The 20,826-nt window shown below is 40.3% G+C and overlaps 1 protein-coding gene across 1 annotated transcript in view; it reads left to right on the top strand.

Annotated features, from left to right (window-relative positions):
- col7a1 (collagen, type VII, alpha 1) overlaps positions 1–20,826 on the top strand; it is an 83,851-nt gene that overhangs the window by 29,979 nt on the left and 33,046 nt on the right. The window contains 48 exon segments of the mRNA XM_042504140.1: positions 502–537; positions 619–663; positions 2,048–2,083; positions 2,193–2,237; positions 2,362–2,397; positions 2,539–2,574; positions 2,714–2,746; positions 2,842–2,913; positions 3,020–3,076; positions 3,268–3,303; positions 3,385–3,465; positions 3,962–3,997; positions 4,117–4,161; positions 4,268–4,339; positions 4,477–4,521; positions 4,608–4,643; positions 4,773–4,814; positions 4,973–5,053; positions 5,223–5,258; positions 5,381–5,416; positions 5,792–5,872; positions 5,984–6,019; positions 7,656–7,727; positions 7,883–7,906; positions 7,908–7,928; positions 8,332–8,367; positions 9,371–9,406; positions 10,958–11,062; positions 11,156–11,221; positions 11,648–11,683; positions 11,779–11,814; positions 11,911–11,958; positions 12,046–12,081; positions 13,035–13,160; positions 13,321–13,530; positions 13,888–13,923; positions 14,042–14,086; positions 14,721–14,837; positions 14,939–15,010; positions 15,466–15,510; positions 17,027–17,062; positions 18,706–18,741; positions 18,832–18,876; positions 18,983–19,015; positions 19,353–19,415; positions 19,533–19,568; positions 20,143–20,223; positions 20,331–20,399. Of these exon segments, the coding sequence (XP_042360074.1) occupies positions 502–537; positions 619–663; positions 2,048–2,083; positions 2,193–2,237; positions 2,362–2,397; positions 2,539–2,574; positions 2,714–2,746; positions 2,842–2,913; positions 3,020–3,076; positions 3,268–3,303; positions 3,385–3,465; positions 3,962–3,997; positions 4,117–4,161; positions 4,268–4,339; positions 4,477–4,521; positions 4,608–4,643; positions 4,773–4,814; positions 4,973–5,053; positions 5,223–5,258; positions 5,381–5,416; positions 5,792–5,872; positions 5,984–6,019; positions 7,656–7,727; positions 7,883–7,906; positions 7,908–7,928; positions 8,332–8,367; positions 9,371–9,406; positions 10,958–11,062; positions 11,156–11,221; positions 11,648–11,683; positions 11,779–11,814; positions 11,911–11,958; positions 12,046–12,081; positions 13,035–13,160; positions 13,321–13,530; positions 13,888–13,923; positions 14,042–14,086; positions 14,721–14,837; positions 14,939–15,010; positions 15,466–15,510; positions 17,027–17,062; positions 18,706–18,741; positions 18,832–18,876; positions 18,983–19,015; positions 19,353–19,415; positions 19,533–19,568; positions 20,143–20,223; positions 20,331–20,399 (2,625 nt within the window).

The following is a 20,826-nucleotide window of genomic DNA, read 5'->3' as shown; positions in this document are numbered from 1 at the left end:
TTTGAGTTCATTGTGATGCTGTAGCAGTGCCTAAGAAGAATGCCATCAAATTTTGCATGTTCTCCCAAAATTACTTTGTGTAAATGCCATTAAAATATGGCACAATAAGTTGAAGAATTGTGTGAATTGATGTCAGTTAGGCTCTATAACCATTTGTAAAACAGTTCATCAAGTGGCAAAATGTATGTCATGAATGATCTATATGGATAGATATACATTTTAGGCAGAGGAATAGTATTTATTCTTCTTCTCCTCACAAGTAAGGAGTTTTGAGCAAAGGTATAAAGTGCTTCATAGATGGCCACACAGTGGCACTATCAACTTTAAAGTATTCACTTCTTTTGTGGGCCATAGCCCAACTTTTAACCAACTTTCACTGAAATCTCTTTTGTCATTTTTGAGATTCCCTGCTAACCAACAGACAAATACATACGTAAATAGGACTGATATATAACCTCCTTGATGCAGTTAATAGATACATGTTTTGCTCATGTCTTTCAGGGTCCCCGTGGGCCTCCAGGAGAAATTGGTAGCAAGGTAAGAAAAAGGTAAGAAAATCACTTCTTTTGTACGTTGTTCATGGAGGAATGACGTCTGTCATGCTCTCTATTTTGATAGGGTGACCGAGGACAGCCAGGCGAGCCTGGATCACAGGGAGACAGGGTGAGTGGTGTGAAGAAAGTCAAGTATGTGGATGTCTGTGTCTGTATGGTGTAAGTGCAGGTTTTTAATATTCTAACTGACCTTGTTAATATGTGTGGCACCAGGTTTAGTCATACATTTTACCACATAGAAAAGCACATGTAATTTCAACAAATTAAACAGTCAAAATGGGATAATAATATGAACTATATTGCTGAGCCAGATCACATAGGTCTGAAAAGTTCACATTAAGAAATGTAATGAAAAAGGTGGAGACACAGCTCTTCAATCCAGTAAAAAATATGCTGCGGGGAACTTGCTCATGCCTGAAATGAAAGGCGGTTTTAATGTAGATTTCAAGGTCTTATGATCCCAGTTATTATTATAATATTATTATTTAATATTATTATAATTATTATATATCTCTTTTTTTGGGGGGGGGGGTCTGATCCATCTGTGAGAGATGAGTCAATGCACATATGCACATTGAGAATCTCTCAGTCCAACCATCCCAAGTAACAGTAGCGCATTTACAGTATGATAATTTTTAAATTTACATTAGTACTCCATATGCGCAGAGATCAGTAACCCTTTTCTGTAAGATGCAGGTTTTGTTGACAGTATAGGTAGGTTCAGAATACAGGAGTTATGGGCAGGTTTATCCTTGAATCACCCTCCTGAAAATCAGAGGAGAAATCCAGTCTGGGACCTTGGACAGTACTGATTTGCAGCTCAGATTATGTGCTAATGTGAGAGGTATATACATCCAGTCTCGAAACACCTGAACTGCTCTTACACTGATCAGGGCTGCCCTGATAATATCATACATGTTTGATATTTAGGATTTAAAATATAAGCACTTCTAAACATATTAGCCCTTGAGGCTAATGTTACCTAACATACCACTGTTGACAGATATCAAACTGACATTTAAAATCTCACCTCCAGTTCTTGCTGAAGGATACACGGTCTGTGTTGACTGCATCTGCCCAAACATTTTTTCATCCAAACTAATTTCGCCTTCTGCTTAAGTTTTTTTCTCATTGCAGAGCATTAATAACATTATAGCAAGTTGTTGCACTGCGTCAGTCCTCTGGCATGATAATTTTAATAATATCCTATGTGTATAATGTGCCATTATTTTCAAATCTTGTAGTGTGTGAATGCTTACGATTATAGAGAAGAACATCTGTGAAGCTTCTCCTAATGTGTGTGATACAGCCTACTCCCAAAATCAGTTAGGATTTTTAAACTCATGTAGTCTGAGCCTGGCTTAAGTCGAACAATCAAAGACGAGAATCTTCCAGCGATACTTGGAAAGACTCCAGTTACAACAGTCACAGTAACTGAACATGCAGTTTGCCTTGAAAACAATCAGTGAATGTGGACATGTGTCTCTTTGCAGGGGGAGAGAGGACCGGCTGGTGAAACTGGGGAGAGAGTGAGTACCACCATGTTTGTTCAGTTTTTAATTTAAATTAGTTCAACTGTTGAAATCCTTTCCTTTTAGTGGGATTGTGTGCTGTCATCTGAATAATGTTGTCTCACAGGGGGACCCAGGGAAGCCGGGGCTCACAGGAACACCAGGGTTAAGAGTGAGTGACTTACTCCCATGTATTATTGGCTAATCAGTGTGCCTTTTTGTTTCATATTTGCTGCATGGTCTGACTGTTATAAATGTATAGATTCTCGTGAATGAATCTTTCCATTTGTCATCAGGGTTTAGCGGGGCCCGCTGGAGCGCCAGGAGAAAAGGTGAGACTGATTAAATTAAGTGTAATCATACGAGAAGCAGCAGGTCAATGGGAACGTGATTCCATCACAGAACGTTTCATAATCTGATGTAATGAATTTCTAAGCAAACATGAAAGAACAAGTGCACCTGTCTGTTCACAGGGAAACGACGGTGCGCGCGGGGAGCCTGGCAGGAGTGTGAGTTATCAGATAAGAAAAAAAAAAAAAATCATGACATATAATAATTTATCAGTCCTTTTATTTTGGATATGCATTTAATGTCAATGACAGTCTGTCTGTGATGACAAGCCCTTAATGTATTATTCAAATCATGCAGGCTCCTGGTTTTCCCGGCAAGAAAGGGGAACAGGTAAGACATCAAATTCTTTACTCATAAAACTAAGAACAGAGCCCACTGTTCCTTCACTCTGTTGGATTTTTTTTACCTTTGCCATTCTCCCACAGGGGGACCGAGGCCTGCCAGGTTCGGAGGGGCCGAGGGGAGAAAAAGGAGAGCCGGGACAGAGAGGAGAAAGAGTGAGCAACCAGAGGATGACGATGCTCTAGAAAATATGGAATGTTTGTCTGTGCAGTACACTTACAGTCTGTCTAAATGATGTTTCCTTCTCCGTCACTTTGCAAGGGGCTTCCAGGGGTGGGAGGGTCCGCTGCAGGATCTAAAGGAGAGCCGGGAGACAGAGTGAGTTGGCACTTGAGTCATCTTCTTTATAATGATAACAACAAATGACACACTCATAATGCTTGCTGTGGTGTATTCCTGACAATACCATCCATTATTCATCAAACATTTTCTTGTGCCACTTGTCAGTGTAAGTCGTGCCCCAAAACCACTCAAACCAAAAATGCATAAAACATGTGCTCTCCCCTCAGGGACTTCCTGGTATCAGTGGAAGGCCAGGTGCCAAGGTGAGAGGCCTGGCTGCTTTTTGTTTGTTTGTTTATTTTGGTTTATTTGATTATTGAACTGGTTACTTAACCTTTCTTTAGGGAGATCAAGGTGACACAGGAGAGAGGGGGGAGAATGGGCGGCCAGGAATCCCAGGAAAGCCTGGTCTTCCTGGGAAAGAGGTAAGAGTTGTGTAAAGGGTCTGACTATACGCTATATATAGTTTTAACTGTGAAAAGTAACACTATTCCCTCTTCGACAATAACTCCTCTCCACACCTCTTCCAGTATCTTGTAAGCATTCTCGACATACAAAAGAAATTATTTATCGTGCCTTTCTTTTAGTGGTTTTCTTCACACAGTGAAGTGAGACATTGTGGTCTTGTAAAATCATAATCAAGTCGTTATTGTTCTTGCATGTTGCTCTTAGTGCTGTAATCAAAGATCAGACCGCCTGTTAAGCTTCCTTCTGTTCCTTCCTACATGCTTCTCTTTCTAATGATGCCATTTTAGAGGTATGAACAAACTCTCTTTGTGTGCTTGGCATGACATTTTCTCACATTTTTTTGTTCTCTGTTTTTATCCTTTAGTCAGTTGGTGTTGTAGATTTTGAAATGCAAGGCCCTTAAAGTTTCCTTTCAGTTGAAATCAATGTATTGTATTTATACGTGTTTTAAAGGGAGAGCGAGGAGAAAAGGGTGATGAAGGCACACCTGTAAGTATGGTCTCTTCTTCTTCTTATATTCTTAATGTCTACTTTTTTTATAAATAAAAAGTCAATTTTTAAAGACAAGCATGTAAATGTCATCGCAAATATTTTAAACATTTCATCAGGGGGAGTCTGGGCTTCCAGGGAAGTCAGGAGAAAGAGGACTGAGGGTAGGGCAACATGTCTTTGAACCATTTAAAAGTATAACGCTAAAACTTTAGAACAACCATTGATGGAAAGTTCACTAAACCGACATTTTGAATTGACCTCCTTCAGGGATTGGCTGGTCAGCCAGGACGACCAGGAGAGAAAGGAGACATAGGAGACCCAGGAGAGCACGGACGAAATGTGAGGCACACATTTATGTATCATCGTACAGACAGCTTTTCAATATGTTCCTGTGCTTTTCCACTGAAGCCTTGAGAGCAGAAACAGTGAGGAAGGTCAGCTGCTCAGCATCTTTATTGATCTGTGTTCGATCATAGGGCAGCCCTGGACCCACAGGACCGAGAGGAGAGAAAGGAGAACTGGTTTGTTGTTTGCTTTATTTTTTAAGTGCTTATATGTCTCTATACCTTTTGTAAGTGGATTCACATTTGTCACTCTCTTCTTAAAGGGACCTCAAGGGCCTCCAGGACCACCAGGAAAAGTGGTGAGTGTGTCACACTGTACTGTATGTTGAAAAAAGAGTTAGGAACACTGCAGAATGTATTATCTTCTTACTATTAAAAGAACTTCCTACAATCTAGTTCTGATGCTACATGTTTGTTCTCCTCAACAGGCCGACATCCAGGGCCAGCTGAGAGGAGAGAGAGGAGAGAAGGTTTGTGTTGTATCTCTGAAGAACTTATGAGTCATAATGAGTGCTCTCCGAGTCCAGTCTTATTGCAGCTATTGTAGTTATGGTAGACACACTGTAGAAAAGCTGAAAACATGTCATGATCAGCTGAAAGTTACAACCTCCATCATTTCGATATCCAGGGCGACGCTGGTGACCCAGGAGAGCACGGCAGCAAAGGTCAGAAAGGCGAAGCAGGGACTCCCGGAGCTGCAGGCCTGCGAGTGAGTTTGACTCATTCTTGCAATTTATAAATGCTTCTGTGAGCATCTGATGAGCCGCAGTACAGTATATCCATCTGTATGCGCACTGACCTCTTCCCCCCTGTAGATTTGGTATGCGTGACTGATGATGCTTTGTGACGACTTTTTCTTTTTCCTGCTGTCTATAAAGGGTCCTGAGGGACAACGGGGACCTGCAGGCACAAGAGTGAGTTTGCTTTCGCTAAATCTCTATTTCAGTTTTTATATCTACGTATTTGTAAACACCTCAATTATTTTCTCATTTGCTTTCAAACACGCTTACATCACTTTCACCTCTAACATTTCCAGGGTGACACAGGGGAAAGAGGAGTGCCTGGAGACAAGGTTTGAAATTAATCAGTGTGGCTGGTCCTCATGATCTCACCTGCTTAAGTGACCCATGTTGTTTTATCAATTTTGAAAAAGATGAATAGACTGGCTGGTCTTGCTTTCCTTCACTCCATTGGATTCTGTTTCCCAGCTGGTAGATTCTCAGTTGGCCAGAAGTTAAAATTAATTAATTAATTAATTTAATTTTCATCATGCTCAGGTACAGTGGAAGTTTGCAAGGCTTCTCTTGCCGTAGTAAGAATAAGGCAAATAATTAAAATCAGTAATAAAAGCGGAAATAGAAGCATAATGTTTTGAATGATCCTTTGAGCCACTTAAGCTGTGTCAGGCTGTACTTTAAATACAGTTTTCTAACATCTGTGCATTCAGGGAGAAAGGGGAGCATCCGGTTTAGATGGGCGTCCTGGTCTGGATGGTAAACCAGGTGCTGCCGGACCACCTGGACAGAGGGTACCTGACCTTAGCTTTTCTCCAAACTAAAAAACACACTGTGTGTAGAGCTGCATTTGAAGGTGAATGTGTACAGCTGATTGTATTTGTTTTTTTTGTTTTGTGGAACAGGGTGACCCTGGGAAGCAAGGGGATCCTGGAAGAGACGTGAGTTTTCTTTTTCCTGTGTGGTTGTTTCGTTGTAGTTATCATGTGAAAATAAATGCTGATGTTTTTGTTGCATGCTTACTTACGTGGTGGTATTTGTATTTATTCAGTTAGTTGTTTAAAAACTCTTCTATAATCCTAATTCTGTATGAAATACATTTTCAGTGAGCACACAGCTGCCCCCGAGCTGCAACCACATATGTGCACGTGATGTGTTTGTGCAGTAGAGGGCACTGTGGAGGGGTATAAATTCGGTCTTCACTGTTGTGGCTAGTTGTGTAAGCCAACTGTAGGGAAAGACATCTCAAGGCCAGTCCAGTTTCACGGGAGACTGTGAAATGTTAATATGATCATAACATTGATTCTGAAAGTCCACAACTTACTCAACTTACAGTTTAGTTAAAAAATCTAAATCCTTTTTCAAGGGACAGACACATGGCCACTCTATAACTGCTGTTGAACAAGGCCATACAGAGGGCATAAAGAGGGCAGGTGCTCAAACTAAAAAAGGGCACTTTGAATAATCTTTTAAAATCCCATACACCAGCATGATTTACAGCATAACCTGTTTAATTATAGCAGCCCTTATCCATATAAAATGTAATGTATTGTAATGTATTGTTGTTGTCCTACTCCAGATGAAATCAGGGGGTTATGATCATGATAAATAAATATGAGGAAACTGTGACTGTTAAAATGTCATATGAGCTGGCCTTCCCTTTAATTACAGTAAAATGACATGAAATTTAAATCAAGGCTTTTTTAATAGAATTTCTAAAATGTGGAAATTACCGTTTGTGATGATGTAATTTAAGGTGTCCTTACCTTTATATTCTCTTAAACTGTGCAGTACATAACATGAACGTTTGTATGATCATAGCCATGGTCATCCTTTCAGCTAACCCATGAAGGAAAGGTTTTCAAGACAGGTCAAGGATGATTAGGCTATCTGACAACACTTCAACTTTTGAGCTCCACTTTTTAAATAATTAAAAAGCAATTTAATTTCTAATTGAATTTCATATAATGTGCAATATAATGGTGTTTTACTCAGTAAATCAAATCTGACAAATGTTTGCTGAAAAACAGAACTTTGCGTGTGATTTTTCACCTCTTCAAGCACCTGTAACACACAAGCGTCCAATCCAAGCGTGGCCAACCTCAGCTGCAGTTCAAAAATGATGTCCTACTTGACCCCAGTAAGAACCAGCAGTCGGGGCCACTATTAAACCTATGTTGCGTAACTGATGCACGATTTGAAGGTGACGCTGTGTAATGTTAGTACTAGAAATATAATGTCATAATCAATCACACAAATGAAACTCACCATCTAAATGCCACAGCTGAGTGTCTGTGTAATTCTATTTATAGAAAATTATTAATAATTGTTCAATGTTCTACTTGGTAAGAGCCATCATCAAGGGGCAGGTGCTTGAACACCCTCAGCCTTTCCCTCCACTTGTACCTGCTGCTGTATGTCCAAACATGTTAAACCTTTTCTTTAAAAGTCCTTACATCACCCCAATATGTGTAAAATGCGCACAAATCTGAATTAGTTTCATTTTGGCAAGCACGTAGTCTGAATAAAAATAAGTTCAAACCATTCACTGTGGTGTGTGTTGGTTTGATTTATCAGGGTTTACCGGGACTTAGGGGGGAACAGGGCCCACCGGGGCCAGTTGGACCTCCAGGCATTGCAGGGACACCTGTGGGTACAAACACATACACCCACACACAAACTTTATTTTAATATTTCATGTATCTATCCATCGGTCTCATTCATTCTTTACATCTTTGTCTGTTTTCAACCACACTTACCTTTTTTTTGTGTCATCATTCTTGTTGTCTTGTTCAGGGTTTCAGGGTAAAGCAGGCGAAGATGGAAAACCCGGGATCTCCCGGCAAAGTGGTAACTCCTCACTATAACTTTTTCCCAGCTGATATAACATCACCATCTTGAATGTAATATACATTCGTCATTCTCACAAACTGTAATATGACACCCAGCACATTATTTTATCGTGACTTGACACATTTTGATATTTATTGTGAACAGTCAGAAAACTAATCTTCTTCAGGAGTGCTTTTTTGTTTTTTCTCTCAGTTTGTCTCTCTATCATTCTCTAATTGGTAATGGCCTTGACAATAAAGCAGTGGGGACATTTATTTCGGGGTCTGCTGCATAATGGCTGTCTCTAAGTGAGTCTCTAAGACAGTGGAGCTGAATTATCTGAGCGCTCCTGCAGCAGGCTGGCCATTATTCAGTTTGTGTGTTTGTTAGAGTCTGTAATGCATTTTCTTTTGACTTACAGGGGGAGGATGGTGTGCCAGGTGAAGATGGGAGAAAGGTTTGTGGCTGCTTCTCTGTTGATACAATCATCTGGCACTAAGAGCATGAGGTTTAGTCAAGTAGGTTTTCAGGATTATTTTCAATAAAAGTAACTTAAGATGACCAACAGTGTTTTATGTGACCAATCTATAAAAAAATGTTTAAGTCTTGGTGCTGGTGACAGCCGTGCCAAGTAGCATTATGATTTCAGGTTGTGGGTACGTACATCTCATTCTCATGAACTCAAAATCTAAGGAATGCTTTGAGGGAATTTCCTCAAATTTTCAAATGGCACAAACGTTTACTTGGACTCAAAGATGAACTTAAATTTTGGTATTTGAAGGTCAGGCGCTACTGTGACCTTTTCCTTCTAATTCTTGTGAACATAATTTCTAAATACCACATTTGGGAATTTTCTCCAAATTTGGCACAAGCATCCACTTGGACTCAAGCTGGACTATTTTAGATCGTTTTGGTCAAAGGTCAAGGTAACTGTGACCTCATAAAACCAGCTTTTTGCCATAGATCAAGAATTCATATGGTTATTATCACAAAATTTTTTATAAAATAATGAAGTGATGCCATTTTTATATCCAAGAGGTCAAACGTCAGTTCCAGTCATTATTTAACATTAACTCAGGAACAGAGGAGGAGACGTTTGGTCAGAACTGAACTGATGCCTCTAATCTTTGGTGTCCACCACGAAACTGAAAAACTGATTGTATAGATCTGTGCTGTTGGGGCATCCACAACTTAAAATTTGTAGATTAAAATACTGTTAAGAATGTTGTCATGTGAAATGATCTTTTGAAGTGTCTTTGATAAATTAGTAAGTATTTGTGAATTTTATTTTTGAAGTGTTTGCAGTGTATTTAATACTACAGGACACAACTCATGTAAGATAAAATCAAACAATACATCAGCTTGGTAGGAGTCCTGTGTTTTTTAGAAGATTATTTATGAGATTGTGCTTATTATGTCTGTATATCTGTGAATGTGACTCTGGTGTCTTTTATCTGCAGGGCGACAAAGGAGAATCAGGAGCAGCTGGAAGAGATGTCAGTTTTGTGTTGTCTTTTTATATCATTATTTCTGTGTTTTGTTGTCAGTTTGTGTCTCCGCTGCATCCTGTCCTGTCAACCTGCCCCGTCCAACCCCCTCCTTCCTGTATTGATACTTGACTTTATTGTATTACACATAAGCTTTCCTCTTTGCTTTTCTCCTCATCCCTTTCCCACTCAAGTGTGTATTTATCAGCTGTAGTTTGCTCTGACATTGACATTACCATCACACTCTCCGTTGAATCAATAGTCTGCTGAGAAGCAGCTATATAAATTCACCAGCCTCTAATGATCAAGCTTAGCCTTTAAGAGGGAGCCACTTCTGAGAGGAATCCAGGGGGGCACCAAATGTGAGACTGCTGTTTTCATGTGCAAATTCATATTAATTATCTCCAGAACATCAGTGGAGGGGTGGCAGTGGCCACCTGCTTTGATTTTATAGTTCAGCCTCCACTATAGCGCAAGAGGAAGTAACCCTGTGGAGAGAGAGTCGCAGGCAGCAGCAGTTGAATCGTCCATAAAAATACATCCTATGTCCGTATCTAAACGCTTTTCTTTTTTTGTGATGGAGAATTCATTAGGGGTTAGGAAAAAATAACCATGGTGCTTAGAGAATCAGGTTGCACTTATGCTACGCCTCCCAAATAGCATGAGGTTACAGCCGAGGCAAGATATCTCCAAACATAGTTCAACAGTAATACAGCAATTAAAAACACCAACCTCTGAATATATGTCCTTTCTCCTATATATACATAATAATAATTATTATTATTATTATTATTATTATTTTTAAAGTTTTAACTTTTTTTTACTACCATTTTTCCTCCTCCTTCTTTAAATTTGCTAAGCCCCCCCTGGGGCCCCGACTTTGAAAATCCCTATTCGAGGCTGCATAATTATGTGTCGGCTGATGTTATTGACACGTGTCTGCTGTGGCAAACCACAGTGTTCCGAAGGCCGGCCAAAAACGAATCTGAGATACTTCACCTCATATGTTCTTACTGTGATGTTTCATTCAGGCTCTATAAAAATGAAAAATATTACTTAATGATTGGAACAGAAATAAATAAGGAATATAGGCTACCAGTTACAAAAGTGAAACACACTGGGAGCAGCTGCTTACATTCATCTTTCTGTCCGCTTATATTTGTTGATGTGAATCCAAATTAGTATGATTATATGAAAAAAAAGTATGTATACAAAATAGGCATATCGTTTGTTTTCATTAAGAGCCAAATGTATTGTATGCTAACGGACATAAGACAGGAAACATTAAAGCACCTTTCCCTTTACCTGATTTCAGATAGAATTGTAAACTCATTTTACTCTATTTCCATTGTCAGAATCAGTCAACTCGATTTCAGTAGAGTGGGTGGATTCAAAGTCGGGACCCAGACAACTTTTCCTCAGAATTTTGAAATTTCGACCAGCTCTTGGTCACTCACTCATGGTCACTTTGATATTTCTGGGTCATTTCACCCAGTTAGGAACTTTCCTAAGCAAAAAAAAGACTGCAGCCTCTGTTGTTTAATCACATTTGTTTTCCAGGGCCGAGATGGGCTGAAAGGAGACCGGGGCCTTTCTGGGCCTGTAGGCCCCACTGGCCCTCCCGGGGCTCCTGGAGTGCCCGGCAGCATTGGTCCTCCTGGACAGGTGGGACACATGTATGCACCTTTTGAGAAATATTATAAATCAGAACTATAGTTTGTTAACTTTACTAATCTATACACTGTCTCTGCCAATCAGGTGGTGTATGTTAAAGGAGTTGAAGCAGCACCAATCCCAGGCCCCCAGGGGCCTCCAGGAACTCCTGTGAGTGAGCAACACTTTGACATTGTTTTTAACTACGTTCTTGAAATGCATATTAGAATTTGACACACATCAGTGCTTTTCCTGAAGCGTAGTGTGCTAGGAATCATATAGACCTTCAAGGGCTAATATGCATTAATAAAAGATAAAATAATTATACACAAAAAAATCTTCTGCATCTCATTATGTTTTCATGTGATTGTTTCTTTTTGCATACTATCACAGACAAGGTCATTTTACAGAAATATCAGTCAGAAACCTCGAGCTTATATCTAGCCCTTGTGTGGCTATGTTGTCCCCAGCAGCATTGCTCTCACATGTAGCAGCAGAGATTTGTGATTTATCTCCATCTGTCCCCACATGCTCCTGCAGCCCCCCCACAGTCTTATCTGTTGATGTTTTTATCATTGCCCTTGCTCTGTCCTTCAGGGCGTACCTGGGATTCATGGAGCTGTGGGAGCCAGAGTAAGCTGTGGTTGTCTGTATTGATCTCAATTTGCTTAAGATTAATAAACACTTAGTCAGGTTTTTTTCTGACCTTCTTACTTTCTTTTTTTCAGGGGGAAAGAGGTCCACCTGGCCTCAAAGGTGATGCTGTAAGTTAAACTTTCATTTCAATTGTATTGAAAGTGTGACGTGAGTGAGGTTTTACGCACTTTTTTGCTGATACTTTAATATCTTTTTATTGGCAGGGAGACCCAGGAGAGGACGGGATGCCGGGCAAACCTGGGACAGCAGTGGTGAGACGTCAGCTCATCAACTGCCATGAATCAGCTGGGACTTTGTGTTCATCCTTTTTAATTGTGTTTGTGTATTTCTCTTACCAGGATGTACAGAAGGCTCTTGCCACTTTTGGCATTCAGGTATGTAGACAAGTAAAGATTCTGTAACATTTTTGTTTGTTGAACCTTAAAAGGTACACTATGGTAGGCGACGCAAAAACGTGAATGGCCCATTTTCAAATTTTCTCAAGATATTGTGATTATCTTCATGTTTATAAGTCATTTTTCAAAAGTCAAATGTAATTTTGAGTTATGGACTCATATTGAAACTAGATTTGGCAAACTGTAGATTCCCAAAAGAACAGTAAGACCATTTCAACTAAACTTTTAACCGCCTTAATCTCAGTTATTGCTCATATGTCTATCATGGATATGTGGCTGAATATTTTAGCATAATTGTTTTGCTAATGCTAAGTGTTTTTATTTGTCCATTTGTTCTTGCAAATGTCATCCTGCTATTTACAGCTTCAGCATTTATTTATAACTCATGTTCAGCTGTTGTCAGTGAGAAAATAAAAATGTCGTCAATCTAGTAGAAGTGGATTAACAGAGTTGCCATGTTCAAACATGAAATTGGCTCCTGTTTTTTATAGGTATTATAAAAATAGGACAGCAAGTAGTTAAAACCCACAGCAGTACGTGGGGATTGATGTCATAGATGTCGACCAACGACAGACGTAGGTTTATAACGGATTTGTCACCTCCAGAATAAATATTGCCCCAACAGGGTGGAGGAGTTAGCAAACCCCATGAAGTATTCCTGCAGATGAAAAACTATCTCAGTCTTTCATAGTAGAACCATATCTTTCAATTTTTTGTGCAAACATATTTTAAAATGACCAGTAGATATTGCTTTTATTTTGGATTCATGTGGAGCATGTAAAAAAGACACTGATTACAAGCAATTCCCCGGCTGCTGAAATGAAATCTAAATGACTGTCTTTCACTGATGTGTAAAGCTTTTCACAGACAGGCGGCTTTGGCTGAATGTTTAGAAGCTCCTGCCAGCTTTCCCTTTTCTTGCCTCCACACAGGTGTCTGATCTGAAGGTGGTTGTGGACAGGAAGGACACACCACCAGTTTCTCCAGCAAAGGAGGCAGCAAAAGGTGACAAAGGAGACAGGGGTGAACCTGGACCAAGAGGACCATCTGGTGCAGATGTAAGTATGACAAAGGATTTCTTGGAGGCTTACGATAAAGGCAAACATTTTGATGAAAACCCCCAGGAAGATTATAGCAAGTCCAGATGGTGCGCTACAATTTGATGTTTATTAACATTTAGATTTTGTTTATCTCCTTCCATTTCCTGTTGTGCACCAGGGGTCCCGTGGTTTTCCAGGAGAGAGAGGATCAAAAGGGGATCAAGGGGAGCGAGGACTCTCGGGAGCACCTGGGCCTCCAGGTAGAGCCATTGGAGAGCGAGGGCCAGCGGGACCCCCAGGGGCCACCGGCGAGTCAGGCAAACCAGGAATACCGGGAGTTCCTGGAAGAGCTGGGGAATTGGGGGAGGCTGGAAGACCTGGAGATAGAGTGAGTTGAGGATTTGACTTTTAATTTGAATATATTCGCAAATAAGATGTGACAAAAACAAGCAGTTAATAACAAACATAGCAAGAACTGTACAGTAGAGGTAAGAAACCCAAAGGGGCTTATAGTGAATACTCCATCTAGAATTTACAATCTATTAAAAACATAACACATCAACTCAGTTAATTAGTTTAAGATGTTAGACTTAAATGAGAATAATGATGGATAAGTTTTAACAAAGTGAGGTTTGGTATTTAAGAGTAATAGTCCTCTTTATTTTAAAGCATACTGTCTGTTGAGAGTTGGGTAAACAAAAGACTGAACATGATCCTGCTAATGTTGTGTATTTCTGTATTTCAGGGGGAGAGAGGGGAGAAGGGTGACAAAGGAGAAGCTGTAAGTGTTTATGTTACATTGACATTGTTTATGTTCCTTCACATCAGGTTAGTGAGAAGAAATTCATTTTTTATGTAAACATTTTCACGCTGAAGTGAGAATTTCTTCTGTTTTTTAGGGTAAATCCGGGCTAACGGGACCAGCCGGCCCTCCAGGTCAAAAGGTAGACACCTTCTCAGCCTTGTTATTAATGCCGTAAAATGCATTTTGACAAACTGATATGACTCATTTTTTAAGATTTAAGATACACAATGAGATATGAGACTGTTCTTAGCTGCCCGTGGGATGGATGAACATGTAAGAGTCTGTCCATTCCTGATTAAAAGCTTTGTTATGCTGTCTACTTTTCTCTCTTTAGAGCATGCCATATAAAATTACTTTCCTCTTACTCAGGTATTTCTTCGACGCTTCTCTCTCATATGTGTAGCTCACTGACTGACTCAAGTCACAGTGCTAATCAGAATGCACAGATTTGATTGGCTGAGTAGCATTACATGAGCTGATTTACAACGCATGCAATTGGTCCGGGTTTCCTGGACTGCTATACCACTGCCATAAAGGCTAGAAATGCTGTAGAGGATACAGTAGAAATGCTCTGTCAAAAATTAATAATTCTCAAAAACGTATTGGTCCAATTCAAGGGTACGACTGCATCTTGGCATAGTTAGCATGGGGTAGCATTTTGGTAATTTGGCAAACAAGCAATATAGCATCCCTCAACATCCCCCCCTCATGTCACCTACTCACAGTACAAAGAATGGAGTTCATAAATATTTGTGTGTATATGTGTACTGTAGGGAGCATCTGCTGACTCAGTGCTGGTTGGTACACCGGGGGCCAGAGGCCCTCCGGGAGTTGTAGGACCGAAGGGAGAGCCTGGTGCTGCAGGACCAACAGGACCTCAAGGAGAACGGGTAGGTTTTAGATATAAAACAAACAATACAATCACATATGTCATCTGATGTACTGTCATATGTTTCTATATGCAAATGTGATACTTAAATGTGTCCTTCAGGGTATTGTGGGACCTCGTGGTGATAAAGGAGACAGAGGACAGTCTGGAGAAAAAGGACGTGATGGCTCACAGGTGAACTGGCCTTTAGGTGTAATCTGCAGTAGATTAGACTAGAACTAGATTTAAAATAAATGCGTGCCGGGGCAGAAAGTCGGGTGGCCAATGGTCCCTTCCTACCAACCCCTTTACTTCAAACCCCTTACACTGATTACAACTATCTTCGTAGTGATGTTTTTGTCCAAAATATGTTGGCTCTGTGAGCCGGCTCCTTTACGTGAGCAATGGGAACCGGCCTTAAAATCTGTCCACGGACAGACAGAAGGACATTTGAACACCTGGTGAAGTACTCAGAAACACTTTTGTAGATGTTCCTACTACAATTGGTGAAAATTGTAATTATCACAGACTCCTAAAGTGAGAAAAGAGGGAAAAAAAAGGAAATTTTGATTGTACTGATACGACACTAAAGACATGATGAAAAAGTATGACATGTTTTATAAAACGCAATCTGTGGTTTGTCATTTCAGGGAATACCAGGAGAACCAGGAAAATCTGGTCAGGATGGTAAACCGGTAAGTGTGAAGAACTGGATGTAAGCTGAAGTGAGTTATACGTTTGAAGACAAAATTTTGTTTTTAACAGAGCATGATATAGCAATGACTTTCTTGGTTTAGAGACACGTGTGTAACTTTTAATTAATATTTCTTTTAACAGACTTGGTAAGTGTGTCTTTTTTTCTTTAACAGTATGTAGTCAATAATATATATATAGTTAATATGTTATCTTCTCATTTATTGGGTATTTATTGATTGACAGAATTGTGATATGTAAATACAGGAGTATTAATTCATTTGAGACACATAATGCGCACATGGTGCTTCTTGAATATAAAACTAACAGGATTCCCATTCCAATTTTTTCTTGTCATACTGTTTACAGTGATCACTAAAAGCCAGTACGCATACTGTATGTCATAATCGTATGGTCGGGTGCAGGAATAAATTTAAAGAAAGGAGAGGAGAGGTATTAAAGGAATACTTAACCCACAAAATAATACTTTGTATGTCACTAACTCACCTCGTGTCACCTTGATTTAATGAAGAACAGTTAGTTCTTCTTGCATTCATCTGTGGTGATAGAAGAAAACAGAGCATAAAAGGGGTGGCGCATTTAATTACAGCAAAACTGTATCAAAACATCTGTACCAACACTTCCACATAAACAGTCTCACGAACAAAAGAGTAGCACATGTGTTTATGCTCTGTGAGATGTACATATAAAACAAATAATACAACAAAAATACAACTCTGCTCAATGGAAAGCACGAGCAGAGTTCAAACGCATGAGCATCCCCATCACACCACTCACATGCAGATATGTTTTAGATAGGTTAAATAAAGGTTTTAGCAAAAATACGTGTGTTGGGGAAGCACTGATCATATGAATGGATAAATGAGACTTTGCTTATACTGCACGAGTTGCGAGTGCGAGAGTTTGTAAACAGATTCTTTGATATAGTTTTGCTGCTGTTAAGCACGGCCATCCTTTTACGTCAGTTGACCATTTTCTTTGTGTTTGGATTCCTTGTTCACATGCAAGGCATGCCAGGAAAACAAATTTAACATAAAACAGAGGGAGTGACTGATAGATAAATTATTATATTGTGGGTGAAGGATTTCTTTAAGCACTTGCTCACACTTTTTGTTTTCCTTCCCTCCATGTCGGAGCAGGGCCCACCAGGGCCTGTTGGTCTTCGAGGTCAACCAGTGAGTAACCAGTAACCCAGCAAAGGGGCCTCCTTTCAGGCTTGATCTTCAGATTAAACCACTGGATTGGCTGCAAACTCTTAAACTGACAGAGCGCTCCTTCCTCCCTCTTGGGCCGAGGCTTCATAGACCCTTAGACAGTAACCTTTTGCAGCTGTGCGGCTAACACTTCACTCTCTCATTTCCTCTCTCTCCTCATGTATGTCTTATCTGTCCTTTTCCTTTTCTGTGTTGTTTGTTTCCCCTCTTCAAACACTGTTCTCCACCCAACTGCCCCCCCACCCTCTTGTATCCACCTTCCTCTGTCGTCCATCCTCTCCAGGGCTTGCCTGGGTTCCCAGGAGTTCTAGGCAGACCGGTAGGTTCTCTGCTGCTGGCTGGCATGCTTGAGCTCTGGAGGAGGGAGGGCTGGGAATGCCTGTCCCCGTGGTGTCAGATACACGTGGGAAATGGACCAAAGCTTCAGAGACACCACTGGGCTTTAGCTTAGAGAGCAAGTAGCTTAGAGATGTATCTGCATTTAACAACAGGAAACAGCCTATCATCAGGATGCACACATCGTCATGTACCACCCAGGCAAATTTCAGCCTCTTTAATCTTTATGCATTTGTATTGGAAACATCCTTCTGGGAGCTGGGGTCTGGGTAAGAATAAGACCTTGATCAGTTCCTCCATAAAATATTAATCGAGACCCTCTGTCCCCAAGGCATTTGTGTCAAACTATAAAGTTGAATTTTATACGTGTAAAACACTACAGATTTGTTGAGGGAGATGAAAGGAAGTCAGCTGACATCGTGAGCCAAAGCTCTCACCAGGATCCAGCGTACAATAGTAGAGGGGAATACGAAATTGGGTTATTGTTACTCCATAAAGTATTGTGTCGTCAATTCGCTTGAGTCTGCTTATCGTGCATGCAGCTGTGCCTGCTGTCTGTTGTGTGCTTAGCCTTCTCACAGCACTGATTTTTCAGAGCTTGCCATGTGAGTGTCTCTTTGTTGATATTGTTGATCCTCTGTGTTTGTACTGTCCTACCTGTTGTCACGAATCAGTCAGATGTTTCTGTGTTTGTATATTTGTTTCTCCTAGAGAAACGCTTATATCAATTAGAAATACATCTGTGTATTATTTATGTAAACCCAATGTTGTCAAATGCTTAGTATATAAAAAAATAATATAAATCTTTAGTGCTCATTTTTTATTAACATATTTATGCATACATATGTTTCTTAAAAAATAGATTGATATTTTTGGAAAACACAGATATTGGCTTTCTTGCTGAGACTTTGACGAGATGGTCGATACAACTATAAGTTCGTTAAATGTGTAGCTAATGCCAGCAGCAAGTTAGCTTAGCTTAGCATAAAGACAGCAGAAATAAAGATGCTTACAGTCTGGTACAAAAAATGTTATGGTCTTATGGTTCATGACAACTATATGAGGAGGTGTTTATTTTTATAATTCACCTGTTTACATTTTATTAAGCCTTAGAGTTATACATCATTAAGAGTGTTGTCACTTTGAGTAACAGGCTGTCTGCAGATAATCTCCTGAGGCGTGTAGTCAGATGCACTTCTTGACCAAACATGATCATTTCCCGCTCTGAAAAACCAAGACGGCAACAGCCGAAATGCCGAAATTGAGGCTTTAAAACCGGACTCCACAAACCAAATGGTGATGGCTATGCCCATCATTTTCACACAGTCCATGCTTTCATCTTGTTTGTTTAATGCAGGACTATTTGTTTCCCGGGCCATGTGGCTCCCTGCAGTTTTGTCATCACCATGAAGTTGCCAAGCAATCAGTGGAGACTCCAGGAAGTCATATTTAATGATAAACCCAAGAGTTATATCCATCTTCTTATCTGATTTTCAGAAACAAAGCTAATATGTTTTTTCAAGATGTCAAAATATTCCATTGAAATGTGGCCTGTGCGCTGTGTGCAGTTTTAGTGAGTGTTTTATGATGTGAATATACAGTGTATGACTCGAATTTTGCTTCCAGGGAAACCCAGGAGAGCCTGGCATTAGGGGGCCAACTGTAAGTATCGCACATGACAAAGTGCATACACATTCACAGACTCGTATTAACAGCAGCAGTTAACATGTTGGTGGTTTGTGTTTCAATTAGGGCCCCATGGGTCCCAACGGGCTTCCAGGTCCAGCAGGTGTGAAGGTGAGTTAACTGCAAGTGGGTTTGCTACCTGTTACGGCATGTAAACTGAAACTGTTTTGTTTGTTGCTTGCTGGCCAGGGTCATAAATAGTTTTTGTCTCTCACAGGGTAATCAAGGAGAGCCAGGTGTTGGCATCCAGGTAAGACAATATATTTATTTTACATCTTTGCAGAATAATGTGTATTTCCAAACAGTTTTTCACTAACAAGGAATTACCTTGGGGTGTGGTGCATACGATAAACATATGAAGAGGAAATAAAAATAAAGGCAGAGTACTGCAACAATAAAAAAAAAATGTTACAATAAAATATATGAGAAAGAAACCATAAAGATTACAAAATAAATATGTACAATGTAGCTGTTTTACAAATTAGAAAACTGTAGAGTTTTGTGCAGGTTCAGTTGTCCTAGTACATAATCATATTACAGTTGTATAACAGATATACAGTGCGTGACTTCATTTCTCCTGTCTGCAGGGTCCTCCTGGTGCCCAAGGGAGCACAGGTTTACCAGGACCACCGGGCCCCCCTGGAGCTGTAGTAAGTGTCTCCACAGGGAAAATCTGCTTTCATGTTTCCCCATGAAAATCATCTAAAATTTCCTGCTGTGTATCATATTGTGCTGCTCCTTACCACTGTATTTATTTCTCTCTGCAGGGTCCACAGGGCCCTCCAGGACTGCCAGGGCAGGTGGTGAGTATGCAACCCTGATCTGGCTGCCACTGTTGCTGCAGTGTGGAGCTCAGCGAGGAAGTGTAAAATTGTAGAAATGTTCTTTGCCTGAGGCATTTCTATTATAACTGAAAATGGGATGGTCATTAAATAAAAATGCCAGAACATGTGTACCCAGCTTTTGTTGACAAATGGAGGCTTCAGCTGCGTTTTGTGCTCATGAAAAGCATGTTACAGAACATGTGATTTGTTGTACCTTCGGCTGATAAACAAACAATGTCCTCAGCATATCGTACACTGTAATGACTGAGTGGCCACTGTGACCATTTCCTGTTTTTCATCTGTATTGTAAACCGTTGATTGTAATATCTCTATCACAAAATATATATTATATATATGAAATGTGTAAAATAAGTTAAGACCCCATAATTGATCCTTTTTAACTGATCATTTGTGGTGTTCTAGGTGAATGGGACAGCTGCACAGATTTTTTAGATGACATACAACCTTTGTAATGCACTCAAAAGTGAACATGACTGCACAGGCTTAAGATTACACACATATTACATATACTGAATAATGTGCTGTTCCTCAGGGCGAAGCAGGTAAACCAGGAGTCCCTGGAAGAGATGGGGTGCCAGGCAAAGAAGGAATACCTGGATTACCAGGAAAGCAGGTGTGTTCGTGTGTCACAGTGTGCTTGTGTTTTTGTGGGTGTAGTGTGCACTGTGCTGGTTTTATCAGCTCCCCCTCGGTGTCTTCATTGTGAAATTTGTTCTTCAGGGCATTGCTGGACCTCCAGGCCAGAGCGGCTTAAAGGGGGAGCAGGGAGACAGCGGTCCTCCAGGAAAGGTGAGAACATGCTGTATCTACCGAGCCGCCTCTGGCTAAGAGGACAGTCAATGAAATTGGTTTTGTGGTTGCTTTTATTGGATGTGATCCCAGCTACAGAATGATTTGCTGCCTGAAGTGATAAAAAGCATTTCTGCAGTGCTATTATTAGCTTCCTACTGCAAGAGTTTTCATCTGATGGCTATTCCGAGTCTTCCCTAAGGGGCCATGGTCGGGCTGCTGTTGTTTGTCCACGTGGGGCTGGGGCTGCCTATAATAACCCAAACGGTGCTCCAGAGATATTCCCCAGAAATATGAACACTTCTTAAAGGAATACCTCACCCCCCAAAATGACCATTTTTATATTTATGATTCAAAGTTTGTTCGCACACCTCAAGAAAATTCTCGAGAAAATTCTTGATGAACTGAAGTCATAGGCAACCACATT

This window comes from Plectropomus leopardus, chromosome 2 (assembly GCF_008729295.1).
Source record: "Plectropomus leopardus isolate mb chromosome 2, YSFRI_Pleo_2.0, whole genome shotgun sequence".
Lineage (NCBI taxonomy): Eukaryota > Metazoa > Chordata > Actinopteri > Perciformes > Serranidae > Plectropomus > Plectropomus leopardus.
This window is presented reverse-complemented; position numbering and strand designations above follow the sequence as displayed.